General features: G+C 38.1%; 1 protein-coding gene across 1 annotated transcript in view; it reads left to right on the top strand.

Annotated features, from left to right (window-relative positions):
• The first annotated feature begins 245 nt into the window (after nt 1–245).
• The window catches only part of LOC139737718 (MAM and LDL-receptor class A domain-containing protein 1-like), a 32,470-nt gene continuing 9,968 nt past the window's right edge, over nt 246–22,747 (top strand). The window contains exons 1-16 of the mRNA XM_071648393.1: nt 246–471; nt 4,251–4,516; nt 5,496–5,589; nt 6,640–6,789; nt 7,537–7,793; nt 9,168–9,258; nt 10,078–10,209; nt 11,481–11,629; nt 14,673–14,792; nt 15,372–15,606; nt 16,193–16,419; nt 16,936–17,068; nt 17,534–17,683; nt 19,662–19,924; nt 20,359–20,449; nt 21,418–21,555. Of these exons, the coding sequence (XP_071504494.1) occupies nt 246–471; nt 4,251–4,516; nt 5,496–5,589; nt 6,640–6,789; nt 7,537–7,793; nt 9,168–9,258; nt 10,078–10,209; nt 11,481–11,629; nt 14,673–14,792; nt 15,372–15,606; nt 16,193–16,419; nt 16,936–17,068; nt 17,534–17,683; nt 19,662–19,924; nt 20,359–20,449; nt 21,418–21,555 (2,722 nt within the window). The remainder of the gene's footprint in view (nt 472–4,250; nt 4,517–5,495; nt 5,590–6,639; nt 6,790–7,536; nt 7,794–9,167; nt 9,259–10,077; nt 10,210–11,480; nt 11,630–14,672; nt 14,793–15,371; nt 15,607–16,192; nt 16,420–16,935; nt 17,069–17,533; nt 17,684–19,661; nt 19,925–20,358; nt 20,450–21,417; nt 21,556–22,747) is intronic.

Below are 22,747 nucleotides of genomic sequence, written 5' to 3'. Positions count from 1 at the left end.
GTAACGGATGAAATAAACCAATGATGCTGCGCTGCTTGGTTTAATTAGAAGAGGCTGGGAACCATGTGAGCACCGAAAGTGGCAAGAAAGTGGCATCTCAGCTAACCAACAAATATCGACAGCATCACACGCGTTCGAAAGGATATCATCATTTTCTCAAAGCACAAAAAGGACAACTTGGGTGCATTTTCGCTCCCCGTCGCTACTCCAACCCAGCTGGGTTGCTGAACAAAACTTCTTCCAAGATGAGGCTAACCAATGCAATAGGCATCTCTTCCCTGCTCATCCTGTGTGTCTTACATCCAGAGGTCAGGGCAGACGACCAGGTCCCTGGATTCGACTGCTCTTTCGACTTCGGCAACTGTGGATGGGCAGATGACGACACAGCTACTCTCACTTGGACCAGGCAAAAGGGGTCCACGCCCACACCAAACACTGGTCCCACCAGTGACCACACCCAAGAAGGAACTGGTCAGTTATCTCGAACGTTTTCGATTTATTTTATCCATTAATTATCATGACGACAATTTAAACTTGCTGATGACAGGACCTGTATAACAATAAAAGATAAATGAATACATGTAGGCATATAATGCCAAAGAATACGTGTTCTATGCACAAATTATTAAAAAAGAATCACGTTTTGTGATCATTTGTTTTCCTTTGCTAGCTAATTTACTGCAAATGAATGGATGTTCAATGCACATTTTGGAAATTTTCGAAAATTTTAGATTAACGCAGATGAAAAACACAAACAAACAAAGAAACATAAAAATCAGTGGCAACAAGCAAGCATCCACTTAGCTTACTGCATGTATTCAATAAACAATCTATAGGAATGTTCTCTTTTCAAAGTTATCCAGCAACCCTTACTCCTTAAAAAGCCATTCATTGCTATATTATCATTGTTAAACTTCTGAGCTGTCTGGTGCGCTAAATATTCTTCAATAACAAAGTCATTTATTGATTTTTTTTTGAAATTTTTGTTTTTGCAGTTCTGCAGGTTCGTTAATCCGAAAATGTGTGGTGTGTTGATTAAGTAACATATTATAATAAAGGATGAATTTAGCACAATCTCAAAAGTGGTCCAAATAAAGGTGTAATAATAATAATGATGATGATAACAATAATGATAATGATAATAATGATAATAATAATGATTACAACTATTATCATTATTATTATTATTATTATTATTATTATTATTATTATTATTATTATTATTATTATTATTGTTATTATAAGCTTTATATGTATTTCAGAACCAGGGCCCTGTTTCATAAGCTGTTCGTAAAGTTACGAACAACTTACGAGAGTCTGGTGATCGCTTCTTGTGCTGAATTATTGAAATTCTGGTGATCACCAGTCGCTCGTAAGTTGGTCTTAACTTTGTGAACAGCTTTTATGAAACAGGACCCTGGTAAAAATGAGGTATAGACCTGTAAATCCTTTGAACAAATTTCAGACACCGAGAACCACAACCCGTGGCAACATTTTCTCCCTTGATGTCTGACAAAAACGAAATATTCCATTTTATCTTCTCTGCCGGTAAACGCTCCTACAGGTTAGGAATAATAAATCGCAGTTGTTTGTGAAGCATGTGATGAGGTAGTTACATCGAATTTAAAAGAATTACTTTATAGGAGACACTTTATAAATGAGACGGCATCAAAATTTTTCAGCTACTATGAATGTGAGAACCCGTTCCTGTTTCTTTTTCTTCATGTCCCTTTGCTTATAATAAATTCTGCCCGAGTTGATATATTTGTATTAATTAATGTAATTCCGGATAAAAGAAACTACAATTGAGAAAACAACATTATTAGCTTCACGAAACTCCTTTAAAAGCCGCTCCCGTTTGTTCGCCGTTGAGAAGCATGACTTGTAAACTAATAGTGAAAGATGGGAGTATGACACTAATTTCAAGCGCACTTTCTTTCACACACACACACACACACACACACACACACACACACACACACACACAGTAATGATACTCAATTGTTGCAAAATCACCTTTCAAACGAGATACCGTGTGACAGCTATTTCACTTGAACCTCTCTGATTGATATTGGATATTCCGTAACGTGAATTTGAAATATTCGTTATATATAAACTACCAGGTGTCAACAATGTGATATGATTATGACAGCGTCTTTAATTTATTTCAAAAGTAACTACCAAGATCTTGTTACTTCTAACTCTCTTAAACAAGAGCAAAAGCACATTTTGCTGAAGTTTACCCATCTCCAAAATTCCATCCTTTTCAACAAAATATCTCCGGGAACACACACACACACACACACACACACACACACAAACTCTGTTTAGACACCTTTGACTTCCTACCTTAGATCTAATCTTTACTACTATCACGATACTATTCAATAGATAATAATAGTGATAATTAAAAAAAACCAACTGTCTAATGTCATTTCATATTAACTGCTGTTTTGACCCCATCAAGTCAACTTTATGATAAGACCATAGGACCTTTGGACATACTGGTTGGGGGTGGAGTTCGCTTTTTATGTCATGCTACCGTCCACGTGATCAGTGCTTGATGGCAATTCTGCTCCTATTTTTATCGATTATGTATCTATCGGTCACTTTCCTTTAATATAGTGGTAAAACACTCGGTCAAAAACATGAGGTCATGATTACTGTACATTGATGATTGGATGACTCTTCCCACTCATTGTAATGCTCATATACGCTGCTGTATATACATGTCATTTTTTTCTTTTAAATATAATTATCTTTGTCGACTTAGGCGTGGTCTAGTAATGTAGGAAGATTGATTTCCATCCATTTAACAGACACACATAATTATACACACCAATGCATACGATGATGAGTGTGTGTTTGTTAACAACAGATTAAATTGGTTGTTTTAAGGATATTATTCTATAAGGCCTATAGGGATTAAATATACGTTTTATCACGCATAAAGTGCATGATCGCGTCTCGTGTATGTGGCCCGGGAAAGCATATATGCCACATAACCACGCAGAATCTATCTATGTACCTTACAATTTCTGCTTCACATTTTACACGCTGTTACGGAACATCCACGCGAAGTCAAATAGGAATATAACATAATTCCATACGCGGGCGTCTATGACAAGGCTGCAGACTATAATCTCGTATATATGCATAGAGCAGACAACTGAGAGACTTTCGTTATCTCATGATCTATCGAGTTATAATGTTCACTATGATATGACAGATAATCTTTACAACCCATCAAGTCAAAAAAAAAAAAAAAAAACCCGACAACTCAGTGATTTGATGATGTGTCTTTCTGTTACAGTTGTCATAGACTTTATTGCCGGTATTTCACAATTTAGAATTAAGTCTTTGCTTTTATGCATCTCAGCCATCATTTAAGTCACATCTTTGTTCATTTCGATTCAATAAAACTCAATTCAATTTATTCATTTCATAAAATCACATTCCAAATATTTATATATATGTGTGAGTCAAAGGAGATCATGCAAATGCATAGGGCTTCGAAATGGAGATTTCATTTACAATATAGTTTAAAATCACAGTTTTGAATGAAACATATATGTCAAAATGTACCTAAAAATAGAATAAAATACAGAGCCCGCTACAAGATTAACAATACCTTATTGGTATTAGCATTTCGATTATCCACTATCGTTAAATTGCAAAATTTATTCCTGGGCTTTGATTTGACAGCATTTTCAAAAGAATACTAGCTTCAATGTTCTGCCTCAACTGGGAGAAAACACACACACAAGCTTTTAAGGAAATTTCACGCAGAAGAAGTGAATTGAACAAGTTCCATATGTAATGTTTCTCTAATAAAATAAGGTCTTTGTCGAAAATTTAGTGCTAGCAATTAAAGGACAAGATGTTAATCCCTGCTTTTTAATACCGATCTTTACCTCGATTTTCCAGCAGAGCAAAACTGGCTAAAACGAGATTTTCAACTTTTTTTTTTTATCCTTTCCGGCCATTCGTTATCAGAATTTCATTGTTAATATTAATTTTCGGGGTTGTAAAACATTCGGCACTGTTTCAATGAATGTTTTAGGAAGGTTATGAGTTCCAATACTTTTTAAAGTTTTCATTTTATCAGACTTTCTGAAATAAGCTAACAATTCCAACTGAATCTGTCCCGCAGTTACATCGTTATAATCTCGAAATTGATCATGTGTTGATAGAGTCTGCTCATACTCGCCTTTGAAACCTCTTATATACTATTATTATCTACCCTGCAGATCAAGGGACGTTTCTCTATCTCGAGGCCAATGATGGTGCCCTAGGGGATACTGCTGCCTTGATCTCTCCCGATATTCCCGTTCTCGGCGCGTCAGGAGCCTGCGTGACTTTTTGGTATCACATGCACGGCTCCGCTATGGGTAGCTTGACGGTCGACCATCGGACCGGTGGTGGGGACGTCGTGTCAAAACGCATCGTTGGTGAGCAAGGTAACTTGTGGCTGGAGGGCTTCGTCTGGTTAACGACAACTACCACAACATCACAGGTACGTTATCAGCGATGCAATCAGATATCAGTTTCAAAATTTTATAATGTATATAAATAAATAAATAAATAAATAAATAAATAAATATATATATATATATATATATATATATATATATATATATATATATAATGAAAACACATCAAAATAGCGCACATAAAAATACCAATTAGTATTGTTTACAAAGCATCAATCCATATAGACACACTGGTCAATGACACAACAATGCAACTGGGTATAATATTTAGGAACAGGCGTGTTTAATTACAGGCATCATAAAATCCGAACTTGTGTTGCATGTTTCAGGAGATTGGACAGGAGAAGTAAAGACCCCCCAAATATGTAATCATTACAATAAAACTAATGCAGTTGAAGAACATGCGTCACAAATATAGAAACATTGACAAATCTCAAATATTTAATCAAAATACAATAATAAAACTCCGTGCTATAGTTAACACTGTCAGTATATTATGCGTATTATTGCGTAACACACAGTTTTTCGACGCTCACGTTCTCTGTAATAGTCTCGCGTTCGTCGCTAGCCCCCCCCCCCCTCCACCCTATTCCGCAAAACATTTCACGATATTACAAGCACCTATATATCTGTTCTTGCTCTCTCTCTCTTGCTCTCTCTCTCTCTCTCTCTCTCTCTCTCTCTCTCTATATATATATATATATATATATATATATATATATATATATATTTGCGCATTTCCAATGGAAGAAATATAGACACTCAGAGGTATTTCATTGTTTTACGTATTTTTTCAGAGTAGAAATTCACTTTAAAAGTGAAATAATTCCGCAGTAAGTAAGATCGTTACTAATCATTAACATGAAATAGATTAAAGTAATGATGGAAGATAAGTTTAGCACAGATGGCTATCCCTGCCTTCCTTCTTGATATTCCACTCTATATTTATGTAGATCTCCTTTGTCTAATTTTCTCTCTTTCACTGCATTCTCGTTACATCAGATCATCATGTCCGGTGAGGTTGGCGGGAATTACTACTCGGATGTGGCCATCGATGACGTTGCTATAGCAACTGGAGAAGTCTGCGCAGGTCAAAGTGAGTCATCTTGTGTGAGAATCCTTCAGAATACCAGAAAGTCTCCTAACCCTACAAACGCTAAGATCCCCATCATACAGGTCACCAGGGCAACTCTGCACTGAATGAGACATTGGTACTCCATCGTGGATTAACGCTATATACAGGAATCTGAAAAATGCGATCGGATTGAAAGATGTCAATGGGATATTCATAAATTTGATTCTTCAGTTTCGTAAATCATTGCTACAATGCTACTCATATTACGAACTGCGAATTGGGCGAAAAAAATGGGGAAAAAAAACAAAAAAGATCACGCTTGAGTAATCAGCAGACAAAATTTAAGAAACATTTGGTAATCTGTGTTGTATTCACCGGGCGCGCCCGCGCGTCGCGCCCGCGCGTTCACCGGCGAAGATTCGCACGTGCTTGCATCCCACAGATTCCATAAAACACGGGTTTAACGCCGAGTTTTTTTTGTGTGTGTTTTTTTTTTTAAACAGGCATTGATAGAAAACCTTCTCCGGGGAGGATACGCTCTCCTTGGCCAATCACATTACAGATACATTACACGATCAATGGAATGAATGAATGAATAATATGATACTTGAAATATGTTGAAAATTGTGCATTATAATCTGCCTGTCTACCAGAACGTCGAATGTATAGGAATGCCTTGAACTTCGAAAAATTTATCTTTTATTTTTAAACGAAGAGTTTTACTATGGAGTTTTTGATTGATCTACTTTGCGTATCAACCCAAGACTATGCGTTTGTCCAGTGGCTGGCTCTTATATCACTTTAAGGTATATTTCCTGGAATGATGCAGGACAAAGTGGCTGTACATTTGACCATGGAAAGTTTATGCATTGTCCTGGAAATCCAATCAAAGGGAGAGAGAGGAGAAAAAAAAAACGATGATCGCTAGTTTATCAGAGTTTCTCTGTGACAAACTACAAGTGCATTCGTCGTTATATAATGGAGTTGGGTCCTAGGTCTGAGTAGGCTCATTGTCCAGACACTAGGAAAAGTGGGCCCACCCATGAACATCTCTGCTGTTTTACTTCACAGAGCCCGAAGCTCACGACTGCGACTTCGAGACCGATTTCTGCGGCTGGAGCCTCGAGTCCAACACTAACTTCAACTGGAGGAGGGGATCGGGGGACACGTTTGTCCCGGGAACTGGACCCGGAGCTGACCACACCATTGGGGACAAATCTGGTAGGTGGATGACCTCACTGCTATGGTTTTTATTTTCCCCTCAGTTCGTCAAATCCCAGCTGAATTTTGCAGCAGAATCATTAATCTTCCTGTCTTCTTCAAATTGGCACCTCTAAATCTCACAGCATAATTCACAATAGGAAAAGATAAGATAGAGCAGCATCAATGTGTATATCCTGCACACTGTTAGCGAGCAATTAAGAAAAAGGGCCAAAATTTGAGAAAGAGGCAAGAATGTTAGTCTTAAGAATGTGTTGCTAATTTGTCATTCAGTCATTAATTTGGGTACAAGAGTTTTGAAAATGCTTCACCTTAAACAATCAAGATCATGAAAACAAGAAAACTTAAATGTAGGGAATTTAACTCTTCCTTGAAACAGTGGCAATAAACGGGCGAAAATGCACAATATCAAACCATACAACGACTTCATAGGTGAACGTGAACGGAAGTAGACTGGCATACTAAAAATTGGTCCTGATGTTTTGCATGTAAATTGATAATAACTCATAATCATTCATCAAAATGCATTTTGGTCTGTGTAGCCAAAAATTGTGTGTGTGTGTGTGTGTGAGTGTGTGTGTGTGTGTTTGTATGTGTGTGAGAGTGATAAAAAGGGAGGGAGAGAGAGAGAGATAGAAAGAAAGAGAACTGGGGGGGGGAGGGTGGAGGGGTGGTGTCTGCTATCCCCTACCTGGTCCCTCGGACAATGTTATGACCCATTTTTACTACCTTCCATCGTACTCTCAGGATATTACGCCTACATCCAGGCATACGGGAACACAGAGGGTGAGCAGGCTTGGCTTGTGTCAGAACCGATGACGAACGCCGGACAGAACAGCTACTGCCTTGAATTCTGGTATCAGATGTTCGGCGCCCATGTGGGGGCGCTGTCTGTTGCTACACGAGTGGGCAACAAGAACACGGCGATATTTCGAGAGACGAGTCCCAGACTGCCGCAGTGGAATCAAATTTATCTCCATCTTACGGAGACAGAAATATACCAGGTAAGATATTGAAAGGTTTTAACAGTTTCATTTATACCTCGTCATTGTTCTCTTTTTCCCTTTCCCTTTTTTCTCCTTGATAGTGAAAGTTAGTGCATGTTTTTTATTGAATCAAAGTGTAAGGGCCCCGTCACACTACAGCGAATGCCCAACGAATGCCAAGCGAATGCCCAACGAATTCGAAAATGTGAAGACAGTTTGCGTGTCTGACGTTCTTTGAATTCATTAGCTATTCGTAGGGATTCGCAGAGATACGCTGGAGATTTTGGACATGTTTAAAAAAAGAATCGGCTCCAGCGTATCTCTGCGAATCCCGACGAATAGCTAATGAATACAAAGAACGCCAAGCATGTTACGAACTATTTTAGTATTCCAACGGATGTGAACATATCTTCAAATTTTCAAATGTATTGGACATTCGTTGGGCATTCGTTGGGCATTCGCTGTAGTGTGACGGGGCCTTAAAGAACAAAACTTGGAGGTGTCATGAACATTTGAAATAAGTCTAAAAGTTATGTAAGATGCACATCAACATATTTCGAAGAAGACAGTGATTTTAGTGACAACCTCCTCATTTAAAGGATATTAGATGAGAAGATACTGTCATCACCGCATAACACTTACGATCTAAATGGTTTTTCTTACACCAGGCTATCATAATAATGATGATGATCATGATCATGATGATGATAATAATAATAATAATAATGAAAATAATAATGATAATAATAATAATAATAATGTTATCATTATTATTATTATTATTATTATTATTATTATCATTATTATTAGTATTATTACTATCATTATCATTATTATCATTATCATTATCATTATTAACATTTTTACCGCGCCTAATACAATGATATCTCTGGTGAATCAATTTCAAACGGCACGATCAGACACAGGTAATAAGTTATCATATGCACTACAAAACAGATGACAACGATAACACAAGGAGTATTTTAGAGAGCTAATGGCATAGCAGCTCTTCTCTTTTTGTGTAGCCACAACAGATAAAATTACCTTTCCGCCCGTTCATGCTACGTTTTGCATCCAATTGAGTTTTGATAATCTACCTTCATGCCTATAAACAAGGCACCTATAATTGGTGAGCAGGTTTGATTGTTCTCTCGCTTACGTCTATCTTCTGATGATAACTGTAACTACGTGCTCTGAAGAGATATCTGTTGGAGAAATAGGGTACCTGGATCAGGGGCCAGAACAGGTGTATTACAGCCTCCACATTATTAACCATCAGGGCTTACCCGATAAAGATGCTATAGAGACTTGTCATTGACCTTACCCGAATGGTAGTTGCCGTGTCAGACAAGAACTAATGATCCCCATTACATGATTCCCCGCCTTTCACAGGTGGCCTTTGAAGGCTTGAGGGGACCCAGCTATCTTGGTGACATCGCTATTGATGATATCAAATTTACCGCAGGGAGCTGCCCGAGTCCTTGTAAGTTGGATTTCATATATGTATACTTCTTTCTCGCTTTTGCTTGCTGGTTTGACCATCCGATTTGATTGGAAAAAAAAGAGTTGAAGAGAAATGAAAATCTATTTTAGTTTGTTTGTTTATCTTAAATCCGCCCTAAAAAAAGTGATTTGGAACGCTGTTCATTTTTCGTTGATCTGTTTCTCTTTTTTTGTGCAAATGACTCGAGGAAAAGGGCAAAAAGATTTAAGAAAATTTGGTTGCAATAGAGAAGATCACTTATTTATTTGTTGTAGGCAGATTTTAACGTAACTCCATTTATTGTTCTATAGTCATCTTAATAATCCAGAGATCAATGAAACTAAAGGAATTGCAGGAATCTTATCAAAATTGGACAGAGCGTAAGGAAGTTTGGACCATTCACAGCTTCACATGCTTTTATGATACACGTACGATGATATTGGCTAGAACCACGTGGACAGATTGAATGATGATGTCATCACACCATTGTCTCCCATTGACCTGCCAACATATCTTCACTGAATTTGATTTTTGGTCATGAATAAAAGATACGAAACATTAAATCTTTTAAGTTCAATCTTCGTCCTGTTAAACCATGATAATGTCTTTTTTTTGTAGAGAAAAAAAAATACATGACGATTCGTTTTGAAGAATTAATTTTTAAAAATAATCATCAGTCAGTGTCTGTCATAAATTGAACTTAGGAGATAATTTAATGATTATTGCCTCGTTATGGATAATTATTTCCGTGACTCTCGTAAATCAAATATCTGTCAACCCAAGCCTTTTATGAGATTTTGTTTTCATGTCTGCTTCAAGACACGTGCGACTTTGAGAACGGGGACTGTTCTATCACCGATGGGCCCGGCTCCACCATCAACTGGCAGATCGTAACGGGCAACTCGGGCTTGGAGGTACCGGACGTGGACGTGACCTATCACACGGCTTCAGGTCAGGATGTCGTTTTATTAGCTGCATTTTGAAGAATGAAGTGTGTGTGGGCGTGTATGTGTGTGTGTGTGTGTGATTTATGATATATTTACCAGCGCACCATATAGCGACAAGACATGCAATCGATATACATCATAATGGAGCTCAATCAAAAGGTCATTTTTCAAACGTACCAAAATTGTAATTATAACCTTTTATATACATGTATCAGACTTTACTTTGTTTACTCTTGATAGCAGTAAAACTCAAGATCAGATTATCAAGTGAATAAAAAAAATATGAGGATGAACAAGAGGAATGTCTGGCTGTTTTATCCTTGATTTCGTTTTTGTCCTTGTCATAGTCTTTTCCTTCTGTTTGTTTCGCCTGACGTCATGATGTCAAATTTTCATACTTTGAGTCTTTGACTGATCTTGATATGCCCTAATCTCCCGGAGTAATTCACAAAATTTACAAGCTATGCTTCTCCTGTGATTTCCTCTTTCCCATATACATTTAAAAATAAAGCTGTAATTGCTTATTAATTCATAGAAATACAATGTTGATATTGCTATAAGTGTATGCAATGCATACAATGCATTGTTGAAGTTAGTGTGATTTGAAATTCTTTACATAAATTAAATTTAGTTAAGCGTTGTGCATATTACTTTGAATAACTTTATATGAAAAAAATGATATGAATTCGAATTTGAATTAAAACATCAAACACTTTGAATGGAAACAAAAAGAGAATAAAATGTTACAATTTGGAGTCACATTTGTAATTCCTCCTCAGCCATAACTTAGAAGTCTGGTAATTGTTATAACGGTAGTAATGCTTGTGATAATTTATACATGGCAAAACGGATCTCTAAGCAGTAATTGGTTTGACAGAAAAATATTTTGTGGAGCTATGAATTTCTTGCTTATTTAGCATTATCACTTATTCATTTATCACTGTATTTCTTTATGGATCGTTTTGTCTATTCACGTATTTGTTTTCTATCCATTATCTGTTTTAAGAAAATGTTGCCAGGTTGTTCATTTTCAGGAAGATAATTATATACATTGGCCAGCTCGGGTTTCATTCACCGTGTAAATTCTAGATCTGGATTAATTTGTCAAGAACAATTAAAGGTAATGTCGATATTGATGGAATAATAATAAAGATAACAATATTTGATTCATAGTGTCATTTTTAGCTGAGAATCAACTTGTCAGGAGCAATTAATGATACTGGCAGAATGAGATAATGATTCTTATAATTCCTAACTACCTATGTCTGCATGTAGGTCACATGATGTTTGCTGACCTGACTGCAGTCAGTTCTCCTAGTGACAAGGCGGTTTTTGACACAGGTGCATACGCACCTACTGCGTCGGACCAATGGTGTTTCCAGTTCTGGTACCACATGGGTTCTTCTGCTGTTGGCAAATTAACGGTAATGTGATGACTGATTATGAAACTTTATATTTTAGGTTTCGCTCAAAGCAATATACAAGTTCAGAAAGTACAATGTGTGTATGATATATATATATATATATATATATATATATATATATATATATGTGTGTATATATATATATATATATACATATATATATATATATAGAGAGAGAGAGATAAGATTAGTACCTCACGAAGAGATAATTCTCGTATATTATGAACGTACATGCAGCGCGCTAAGCGATTGAGCCACACGGCTCATACGAGAAAACGGGGGTCAGTAGAAGTGCCATACGAGAAAACGGGGGTCAGTAGAAGCAACATGTCCTTCCACTCGATATTTTCGGTCATACCCTTTTTATTGGATATATTTATTTACTCTTGAAATATGGCACGATTGCTTTTTCAAATAGAATTTATCGTAATTGCAGTAGGCAGTATAATCCTGTGAAATTTCGAATTTGGGGAGCCATAGTACTCTTGCCGCTTTATACATCTCCCGCGCACGTCCTGTTTTATTGCATTATATGCACTGCATTTAAACTCAACTGATTCTGTCCTCAATTGTTGTGCGTCATGTAAAAGACGAATACTATATAACGTCTGCTACGAACTGACAAATATGATATGTTATGAATACACATTCATATTGTATATCCATGACGTACGATATATTCTCCGTCTGATTAATTCTGATCTGCTGTTCGTCGACCTAATGTTTGATCAATCCGTTAACTTATCGGGAAACAAACACAAACTTAGGGAAGCAAAATATACCAAGCTAGTACGACAAAGGGTAATGCACTCAGGATTTCAAAAGTCATGATAGCCAGTAATATCCGCAATTAGCATTTGGGAAGATAAAATTTGATAAAGGAGGCTAGGAGTGCTTGTCAAAGGAAATATAGGAAATATTCCTAAGAAAAGTTTCTAGATACATTTTTTTAAGATGAAAACGTACATAACATGTACTCCAGTACTCAACTTGACCAGGTGCATGTCTCCAGTATGTTGTCATTTCCAGAGTAGACAAATGACATAACCGGATGTCAATTTGTGCAGTGAATAACTCCTAAACGAGAGCGTATACTCACATTGGCAATTGTGATGTATGTGTGTGTGTGTATGTGTGTGTGTGTTCGATATGATATGAATGATTGGGGAATTGCAAACTAGAAGGATTTAGAATAAGGTTCCTGTTTATGATAAACGTTGTTTTGCTATCGCTTGATATTTTGCTTTTCTTTTAAATGACGATTCCGTGATTTTGTCGTTAGTTAACTTTGAGTTATTACGTTGTCCTTCAGTTGCCTAAACTTATACCAAAAACAATACATGGTAAATACATAAAAGTTTTAATTACGGGGTCAAATTCGTAAAGTATAGATTAGCAGAACTGATGAGTTAGTTTATGTTTACTTACGTTCGCATCCAGATTGTTCGTCAACATAGCAAAAGCGGATCAAAGTCCTACAAAAAGTCATCACGTAAACTAAGTTAAACTAGCTGTCCCGCTGTAAAACGTGCAAACGAGAAGATTTTTGCCTACATGTCTGAAACGTTCTCGAATAAATGAATTAAAAAAAGACCTCCTCCAACATGTCCTTTGATTGACCTCAACTACAAAGGGTCAATATCTGATTTACGACGCATCACTGTTTGCCATCCACTTTAATGGGCAAATCAGATCATATGACTCGACATTTTGCATAGATATACAGACTGTCACGGGCCCTATAATTACAGTACCGTCTGATAACGGGGTTCCACTTCCACTTGCAGCTGCTTACAAATCATTCTTTCTATTTATCTATCTCTCTGTGCTGTTGTGTAATATGATACTTAAAAACAAAATGTTCAAAATGACATATCCTTTTTTTTACAAAATAGATTGCTTAAAACTGTCTTAAGAGTACAAACCAGATATCCAACCAATCTCATTCATGAAACTTTATCACTTGACACACTGAAACTAAGACGCGAGAAATGTTAATGTATAAAATCACGGCCCAGTTAATCCCTGGACATATATGATAAGAAAAAAACAACAACAGCACCATTTCAGATCCACTTCTTACAATATAAGAAGCTCGTTTCTAAGCTTCCCTTTGGTCATAATAAGCGCTCATTTTACCAGTGCTTGAGAAGAAAAGCTTCGGTTATCACGGGCTAAATTATTCAATAACTTGTCATGAGATCTGCAATCTCAATGAACATTTGACGGATTCTTAAAAAAAGAGAGATTAGATCAACATTTCAAAAAGAGAACACTATTGAATAATCTCGTAGAATACGGTATGTAGTATTGCAAAGGGGACGTGTAGGATATCGATATGATGTGAAAGTTCTTACCTAACTCATATTTACATGATTGTATAAGATTTTGTGATTTTGCTCTCGTTAAGGTTTCCTTTTTCTCTTTTTAATGATTTTGTTTGTTCATCTATACTACTTTATAACATTGTATCATTGTATTTTTGTTTTGCTTTGTTTTGTTTTTTTATTATTTTGTGCATGCTGAAGAACAGCCATGGCTGAAGCTTGTGTCGTGCTGAAAATGAATTTTACTTGTATATAATGAATTTACTTTCACAGTTTGTCTCTGTCTGGTCTATAGCTTGGTTCCCATTTTATTATAGTCCTAACCAACTTTATCAAGGCCCTCTAGTACTGTTTCCTTTATATGGGCCGCGGAACGGGGGGGGGGGGGGGGAGGGTACCAGCCATCCCACCTTTCCAGCTCGTAAAAAAACAACACCCATGAATTTCCAAAGGTTCTTCCCGTCTGAGCTAGAATGGGGGGGGGGGGGGGTAGGTACACCATCGACCTTGACTTCCCCGTCCTTCAGGTCCCAGAGGTCCCCCCTGAAAACGTTTTCCCTTCACATACTGAATGACACCCCCTCATGACACACAGTTCGAGTTCATCCCAGTATAGCTTCATGTACAAGCTGCTTCAAGGGATTACTACATCAAGGTATCAAGTTCGTTTAGAATAATAAGCACCGTCTCCCTCAATCTACTTCTCGCGATAACAGGTGTCTCATGTAACCGAGTCGACCGGGGTCGTCATCCTACTGCGTGACTTCCACAGCATCAGTCATGCCGACGAGTGGCACGTGTGGGAAACCACCATCAGCCCAACAGGCGAAACAAAGGTAATTATGATAACAATATCGATGATAACGATGCTTATGATAATAATAAGACTTAATGATTCCAGACTTTTTTTCTGTGCTTCTAGACTTCCAGACTTTTTTCTTTTCCTGCATGTTCTTTTTTCTGATGTTTTCCTTCTGAGGTTCCCACATCCTGTAAGCTTTGTCTTTTTAGTGGGTTCCCCATTTTTCGAATTTTGCATATTGTTTACTCCCCTCTGATCCCTTCAGTTTACATGGCAATGTGTAATTATCATAAGGTTCCACAATTATTGTACACTATTTTCATCTCACGTAGTTTTACTCACCTTATTTCTTTAACCAAAGAATGTGATGTCTAAATGTTTTTAAAAATGTAAAAAAAAACCCAAAAAACCTGAATTGAAATTGAATTATACTGATTAGAAAAAGAAGGGGAGGAGGAGGAATAATAGTGATACCCCGATGGTCTAAATATCTGGTCATCAAGCCTGATAGTCCAGACATTTTCGAATGTTTGCTTGTTGTGAATGTCCCAAGTTTCTCTTTACAAATTTGTGCAGACTACTGTCATGAAAAATCTGTGCCATTTTCACCCAGATTCGATTTGAGGCCACAACAAATGACATCAGCGTCCCCACTGGTATCGCCGTGGACGACTACAAAGTGTCGGATTCACAGTGTGTGCAGTTTGGCAGCTGTGACTTCGAAAACGGCTTCTGCACGTGGAAGAACGAGGAGAACGCAGACGATCTCGATCTGCAGTTACATCATGGCCCAACATTGACGTCTGACACTGGGCCAGACGTTGATCATACCTTCCAATCGGCATATGGTAACATTTCATTAAATGGATTTAGTTTCTTTATCATACCAATAACATTACTCGCTAACGGATAATGTGTTATTTTTCTGGCAGACAGTAAAAACACTAGTATCGATATACTAATACACTTGTACATGTGTAGTAGTCCTTTTGGTAGCTACCTGCCGTCGACTTATGATTGGTGGAAAGTTTCATTGCATGGCAAACAAAGAACATAATAAAGAGCAGACTTCACTGTATACGCGCGCGCCTTGCACGCTGAAGTGTGTACCCACGTGCACGAGAGAAGTAAACAACCTTGGTGGTCTACTGCGTGCATGTGCATGCGTAAACAACAGCACAGTCATGTACAAACTGTATGTTCTCTAGCCCGACCGTGAGCGAGAGAATACTCACTTGTCGTCACATGTACATGCGGTGCTTCGTAGGATTGATCTTTATGGTTAACAAGGAGGAGGTTTCTGATTGCGGTTTGCGGTGCCTTAGAAAATGTCTAACGTTACAGCTCTGTAATTGAGAAGTAGGAATTTAATAAAGACCGACGGAGGTAAAATCTCGCCATGATTCGAACGTCTGTTTTATCAATCCCATCAAGGTGTTTACATCTACTTGGATGCTTCGAGTCATATGGAGGGAGCTGTGGCCACCGTGAAGTCCGGCGAACTGGATTCATCACAGGCACAGTGCCTCTCCTACTGGTATTTCATGTACGGCGATGGCATTGGGTCACTCACTACTCAGCTATCCAGCAACTCGCTGTCACAGCCCATCACACTGAAAACCTTGCAGGGTAACCAGTTGTACGGATGGAAACAACTGAAGGTAAAAAGTAGATTTCATTCGTAGTACCTTTTCATTTTGTGAAAAATGGCTTGTATGTAGATCTACTGTATGTCACATTCACAGACATCACATCCATCCAATCACTTTGTCAAGTATAAATTCCAAATGCTTAATAACTTGTTGTAGTATAGGATCAGATGGAAAGAACACTGTCGTTGCTAGATAATCTAGCGTAGCGGTACATGTTGTATAGTTATACTCTTCTAGGTAAATAATCAACGTCTTTCGCACCTAGTCCTCCTTGCACCAATATCACAATTCATACCCATGATTCACCACGTATCCGGCGTGTACTGAATGTCATATTAGTACACAATGTGTGCATCCAGAATTACCATGCTGTCCGGTAAACCATACCTGTTACCATTTTCGTTCTGTGCAAGAGACTTTAGACAGTGTGTGCAATGCTATATCCCATGGGGTTTTCTATGTCAATCAGTATACTCACAGCACACAAAGAGTTCATGTCTAGCCATAATATCCCCATTGCTGCAGGTACCCATCCCAGCCCTAGAGGGAGGATTTACCTCTCAGATCCTGCTGACGACTACCATCGGCCGCTCCACCCTGGGAGACATCGCCATCGATGATATCGAGCTGCAGGAGGATGACTGCTCTGCAGAAGCTGGTAATATTCTGACCTCCTGTCAATGAGGATCATTTCTGACAATACTATCAAAATTATGAACATAAATAATGAATGGTGAAATGATGAATGGTGAAGCCATTACCTTGGTCAGTCTGTAACATTTCTTCCCTGTAAACCATCAACTGAGAGTTCCATACCAGATACTACATGCTGCAGCTCTGTTTAAATCTCGTCTGTTCCCTAATGAGGTTGGTGGGTGACAATCATACAGATGTATGAATTCTGTGGGTTTTTCTATTAGTATTACGTAGGCCTACCTCATGTGATGTGGAAAATGTTTTAAGGTTTATAAATCTTATCTTTTTATTATTTTTAAATTTCTATTACGAACAGTACTCTGTTCTCCTATATGCAATGACATTGTGACTCCTTTGAACACCATGCCTTTAAAAAGGAGCAGTGGCTAATTTCTTGATAATCTCCCTGCCTTCTCACTGAACACAGCACCAACTGCCTACAACTGTGACTTTGAGACTGGCTATGGTATGTGGATCCAGGCTGATGACGACGACTTTAACTGGGTGCTTGGTTCTGGTGCTTCAGATAGTGCTGGCACAGGCCCTGGGGCTGATCATACTTTGGGGAACCAAGCAGGTAGGGAGCCCTGCACTCCAGGGGAAAACTTACCTATCTCTTTATCTTCCTTTAAAAAACAAGTTCTGAAATGAAAAATCTGTTTTTGTTTTTCTTTTTACAAATGCTTAATTTTCTGTAGTGATTGCGTTAATGTACTCATTTTAAGCTTCCGTGTGATTTCTGCTTTCATACTGTGGTTTTTAGCTGTAGATGCCTGACATTTTATTTTTGGATTTTCAGAAGCTGGCAGCAATATGAAAACAATAATTACAGTGGATAATGACAAAGATTTGATCAATGACAGTACTGATAATGATGATAATGAGAAGGATAACAATAGTAATGATAATAATTGTGATAATGATATTGATAATAATAACAATAGTGATAAACAAGAAAAGTGATACCAAAAGAATCATCAACAATCGTTGTTTTCTTTTGGTACTTTAATAGCTCAAAGTGTTGAAGTTATTATTAACCTGTTGAGGACGAGTCCCGAGTATACTCGGGCTGGGGTCTATGGGAAATGCGTTTTGTAACAAAATCAGCCCATTCTCAAAGGGTTAATACAACCTTTTAAATCCAGCCAGCACCTACAATGTTTACACAGTTGACCCCCGTAGAAACTTTCCAGCTGTGCTGCAACTATTCCCCTACACTCACTTTATCCAGTGAATATCAAACATAAAATTTCTTGGGAATAACAAGACATTTTGAGGCTATGTTATGCATGTATCAAAATTTGCTTGTTGACAGCTCATAGGCGTTGTGGAGAGGAAGACTTGCCACTGTTACCAGAATGAGTATCTCTGTGATTTCATAGTCTTGAAATGTTCCTGTAGCAGCTCAACTTTTCTCTGTTTCTCTCTCTTCCACAATCTCCCTCTCTCTGCTCCGACCTCTCCGTCTTCCACACTTGCACTCTCTCTCTCATCATCTCTCTCTGTGGGTCACTGACCCTCTCTGCTTGTTTCATTTTCTCCTCGACCAGTTTCCTTATCATGTAATATGATGTAGACAAACTCTCTCATTATCATTTACGAGCCTCTGCCAGAGCTACCAAGTCTCACGCATTCTGCGTGAGACTCAAGCATTTAGGGGCCGTCTCACGATTTCACGCATGGCACCCATTTTTCTCACGCATCCGGCGAAGTCTGCAACTTGGGCCTATAATAATGAGCATAGCTCAAATGATTTAAGTGATAGTTGTAATTGAAGGTATATTTCCCTTTTGTCTTTCAAAATATGTAAAAAATGGTCACTTAAGTATGCATCTGATCGCACCATTAAGAGGCAAAAATTGGAAAAGCTCCCTACCGTGGGAAGCCACAAGGCCCCAGGGGGGAAAACCCCCTCCCACACCCTCGCTGGCACGCACATTCACTCGCCGAGATGCCGAGCGATGCCGAGTCATGAAAATCTCACTCATACAATTTGTTTGAACTTGGCATCCCTGCTCTGCTCGCCAGTATGTCTGATCTATCCGCAATGTTATGACGGATACAATTCCTTGACTTCTGAGGCGGCCACTGTAATGTGTAAAGATAAGGTAACCGATACATACATGTAATATCCGAACAAGGTGATCGCGGTTAGCAGTGACAAATGATTTGTAACTTTTTTTAACTCCATTGTTTTACTGCCTACCAGAGAGGTGAGTCACCTCCCTGCTGAGATTGTGTATAAATAGTGAAGGCTGTATGTGTTAACACAGGTACTTGCTAGATGACTCATCCAATTGATACCTCTTTGAATAAAAGCTCCAATTTCCAATGTACGACTTGAGTGCCTGACGTCTCATTGTTTTTTTTCTCTACGACTTTGATTGGTGAGAAGGTGTTGCTTTGGATCGAGTATTTGCAGTGAAATACGAACAATACACAAACACACACGTCCTGTCTTCACTAAATTCCCATCATCTTCCAAGCTTGTGAAGATCTGTCACAGGGCTACAAACTAACAATCTCTTCCACTATTTCCATCATTCATTCGACAGGGTACTATACATACATTGAGGCATCTAATGTCCAGCCGGGCAATGTCGCTAAACTGACCTCATCACTCTTGGACAATGGAGCGGAGACGGCGTACTGCATGGAATTTTGGTACCAGATGTATGGCATCCATCTGGGTGAACTCACAGTGTATCGTCAACTTCTCTCAGATAGCTCACCACAGGCCATCTGGAGTGAGACAGAGCCGAAGGGTCCCCAGTGGAACCCAGCACAAATCACTATGAATGGGACTGAGCAGTACATTGTAAGTGCAAGGAAATCATACAGTGCAAAAATCCCTGACGTTTATGAAATATATATTTCAAATTTTAACAGAGCTACATTGAATGCGTTTATTTTATTCCTTAGTAGGCCTATATAAAAAATAGGTTACTTTATGAAGACATGTATATTGTGGAAATCAAGTTTGAAATATCCTGGAATGAATATGAAAACCTATTGTCTTATTTAAACCTATAAAAGTACAGACACCCTCAAGAATATGTGTATTTTATGGCATCAAATTGCCGATGGCCGGTGGATATTTTGAGCGCTGATTCTTGTGTTCATCATATCCCTACCTGCAAGTACGTCTTCAGAGACAGTATGATGTATTTCATAATTGTTATCATCATGAGTGCATTATGTTGTCTTTGATATTACAAGCGATTTCTGCAATACTGTCTGTTTTGACCCCAGCTGACCTTTGAGGCTGTCCGAGGAGCTGAGTTCATGGGTGACATTGCTCTTGATGACATCAGCTTTACACCGGGAGAGTGTGGTACTCCAAGTGAGTTTTAGCATTTATCATGTTTGTATAGACTCAAGATTTATTGTCAGGGAAAAATATATCTTAGCCAAGACATACACACATAATTTGAGCAATGAAAATGCTCATGAGTTGTCAATTTTCTTGATATATGCAACAAAGACACCAACCTTCCCAAATTTGGCAGAAAAGATGTTTCTTCTTCTCTTCCTCTTTTCTACAGATCAAATTTCACTCTTTAATCTTGCTAATTGAAAAGGAAACAAACGGGGTATTTTCTATTTTTTTATGATGAATGATAGTCAATTACAATAATTAATGTAAATTAAATCAGGTTGATTTCTATATTTCTCTTTACAGACTCACAATAAAATTCTTCAGAATTCATAGTCTCATATGCCATGTACCTGTTTCTAGTTACTTGCCTTCTTAGCCAAGATAATTTACATTTCATTGGGTTTTAATACTTGAGCATCAATTATTCAAAATAAATGTCTTACATTTCTTTTCTTTTCTTTTTTAAAGAAAATGTTGCTGTCAAGATTTTTCCCCTTTTAATGACATTGTCGAAGTAATCACATGTATTTGTTGGCTTCTGCAAATTTGTTTGGCTTCCCACCCGGGTTTCCTATTACATAACCTTTTGTGTGCAGAAATTTAAGCATCTGTCTGGGGATGTGTGTGAGTTTGAGAAACCAGAATGCAAAAGACAATGGATAAAAGTTCATTTTGTTCAAGAACAGGTAATTTGCAACTGATTGTGACAAAATGAACTTTTATCCTGTAGATATTCCTATCAGATGAATCTTTCAGCGATGCAAAGGACAATGGGATTATATGCCCTCTTATGCCATTTAGTTAAGCATACTTTCTTTTTGTCTTTTTTGAATATTTTTGTGTTTCTCTTTTTGCTTGATGCATATGCCAGCGTGGATATTATGTGAAGGCATTTTTAATAGTGAATTCTCGTCTGTGTTGACTGTTTGAAGGTATCTGTGACTTTGAGAATGGTGACTGCGGCTTCACTCAGGATCCAAGTAATGGCGTCCAGTGGCAGCGAATGACCACTGCTTCTACCTCGTCTATGGTGGTGCCACCCTATGATTCCTCCTACCGTACCATCAACGGTAAGAGTGACCACGCCCCTCTCTGGCCCTTCTTACCCCCATCTCTTGTTTGCCAACTGTAGCATGTTGGGGGTCTGTCCAAATATTAACAGTAGATCATGACACTAACGTGAATATGATGAGATATGAAGCACTGAATGAACAAAAATATGCTTCACTGATTTCAACAAATGAACAAATTGATGAATGAATGAACATGCAAATGAGAGCAAGAGTGAGATAGAGAGAGAGAGAGATAGAGAGAGAGAGAGATAGAGAGAGGGAGGAAAACTGATTGATTGACTAACTGTGACTAGTTTGGTGAATGCATGGATGAACTACATACTCATAATGACTCACTGATGGAGAAACTGACTGATTGACCGAATGAAAAGAATCGGTAACTGACAAACTGATAGAATCAAGCAGGTGACTAACCCGAGAGTGCAAACAAAACAGAACACAATACAGTGGACTCCCGCTATAACAAAGTCCTTAGGACTCGCAGTTTTCTTTCATTATATCAAAATTTCTTTATAAACAAACAAATAAATAATAGAAAAACATTGAGCGGATAATGTTTCGGCCTGAATGTTTACTTCGTTGTAACTGGAATTTTGTTATAACCGTGTTTGTTATATCCTGAGTGCACTGTACATGATATTTTATGTCTGAGACTGTCTGAGATAGGGCATTAAATAAGACAGATTGATGCAGAAGGACAAACTCTGAGAACTGAAGTGAGATTGTGAGACTTATCAGAAATACTTGGCAGTATTATAGGTCAGGGACTTAGATGCTTGGCAATTTAGATTGTGTATCCACACACTTTTAACCCGTTGAGGACGAGTCCTGAGTATACTCAGGCAGGGGTCTATGGGAAATGCCTGTTGTAGCAAAATCAGTCCATCCTTGATCAACAGGTTAGGAAGAAAAAGATGAAGCAAGATTCTGCTTCGTAAATTTTAGGAGAATGCGATTCATGGTTGCATCTACATCCCCCTTTGGTGTGAATAATGCATGGTGGTGGTATGTGAGGTTCTGGTAAAGCTGTTGAAGAAATGACATGTCTCATGACAATGAACCCAGCTCAGGGACAGTGACACAGTAGGCAGGTTACTTCCATAACTTTGTGTGCTGTGGTTACCCTCCACCACCACCCCTGTCTTCAACCTAATCCCAAGACTGCAATGCATGAGTGCTTTTAGAAGGC

Source organism: Diadema antillarum, unplaced genomic scaffold (assembly GCF_040938485.1).
Source record: "Diadema antillarum isolate AM-2024a unplaced genomic scaffold, OU_Dant_1.0 seq00000701_RagTag, whole genome shotgun sequence".
Lineage (NCBI taxonomy): Eukaryota > Metazoa > Echinodermata > Echinoidea > Diadematoida > Diadematidae > Diadema > Diadema antillarum.
The sequence above is the reverse complement of the archived record's forward strand: the minus strand, read 5'-3'. Positions and strand labels throughout refer to the sequence as shown.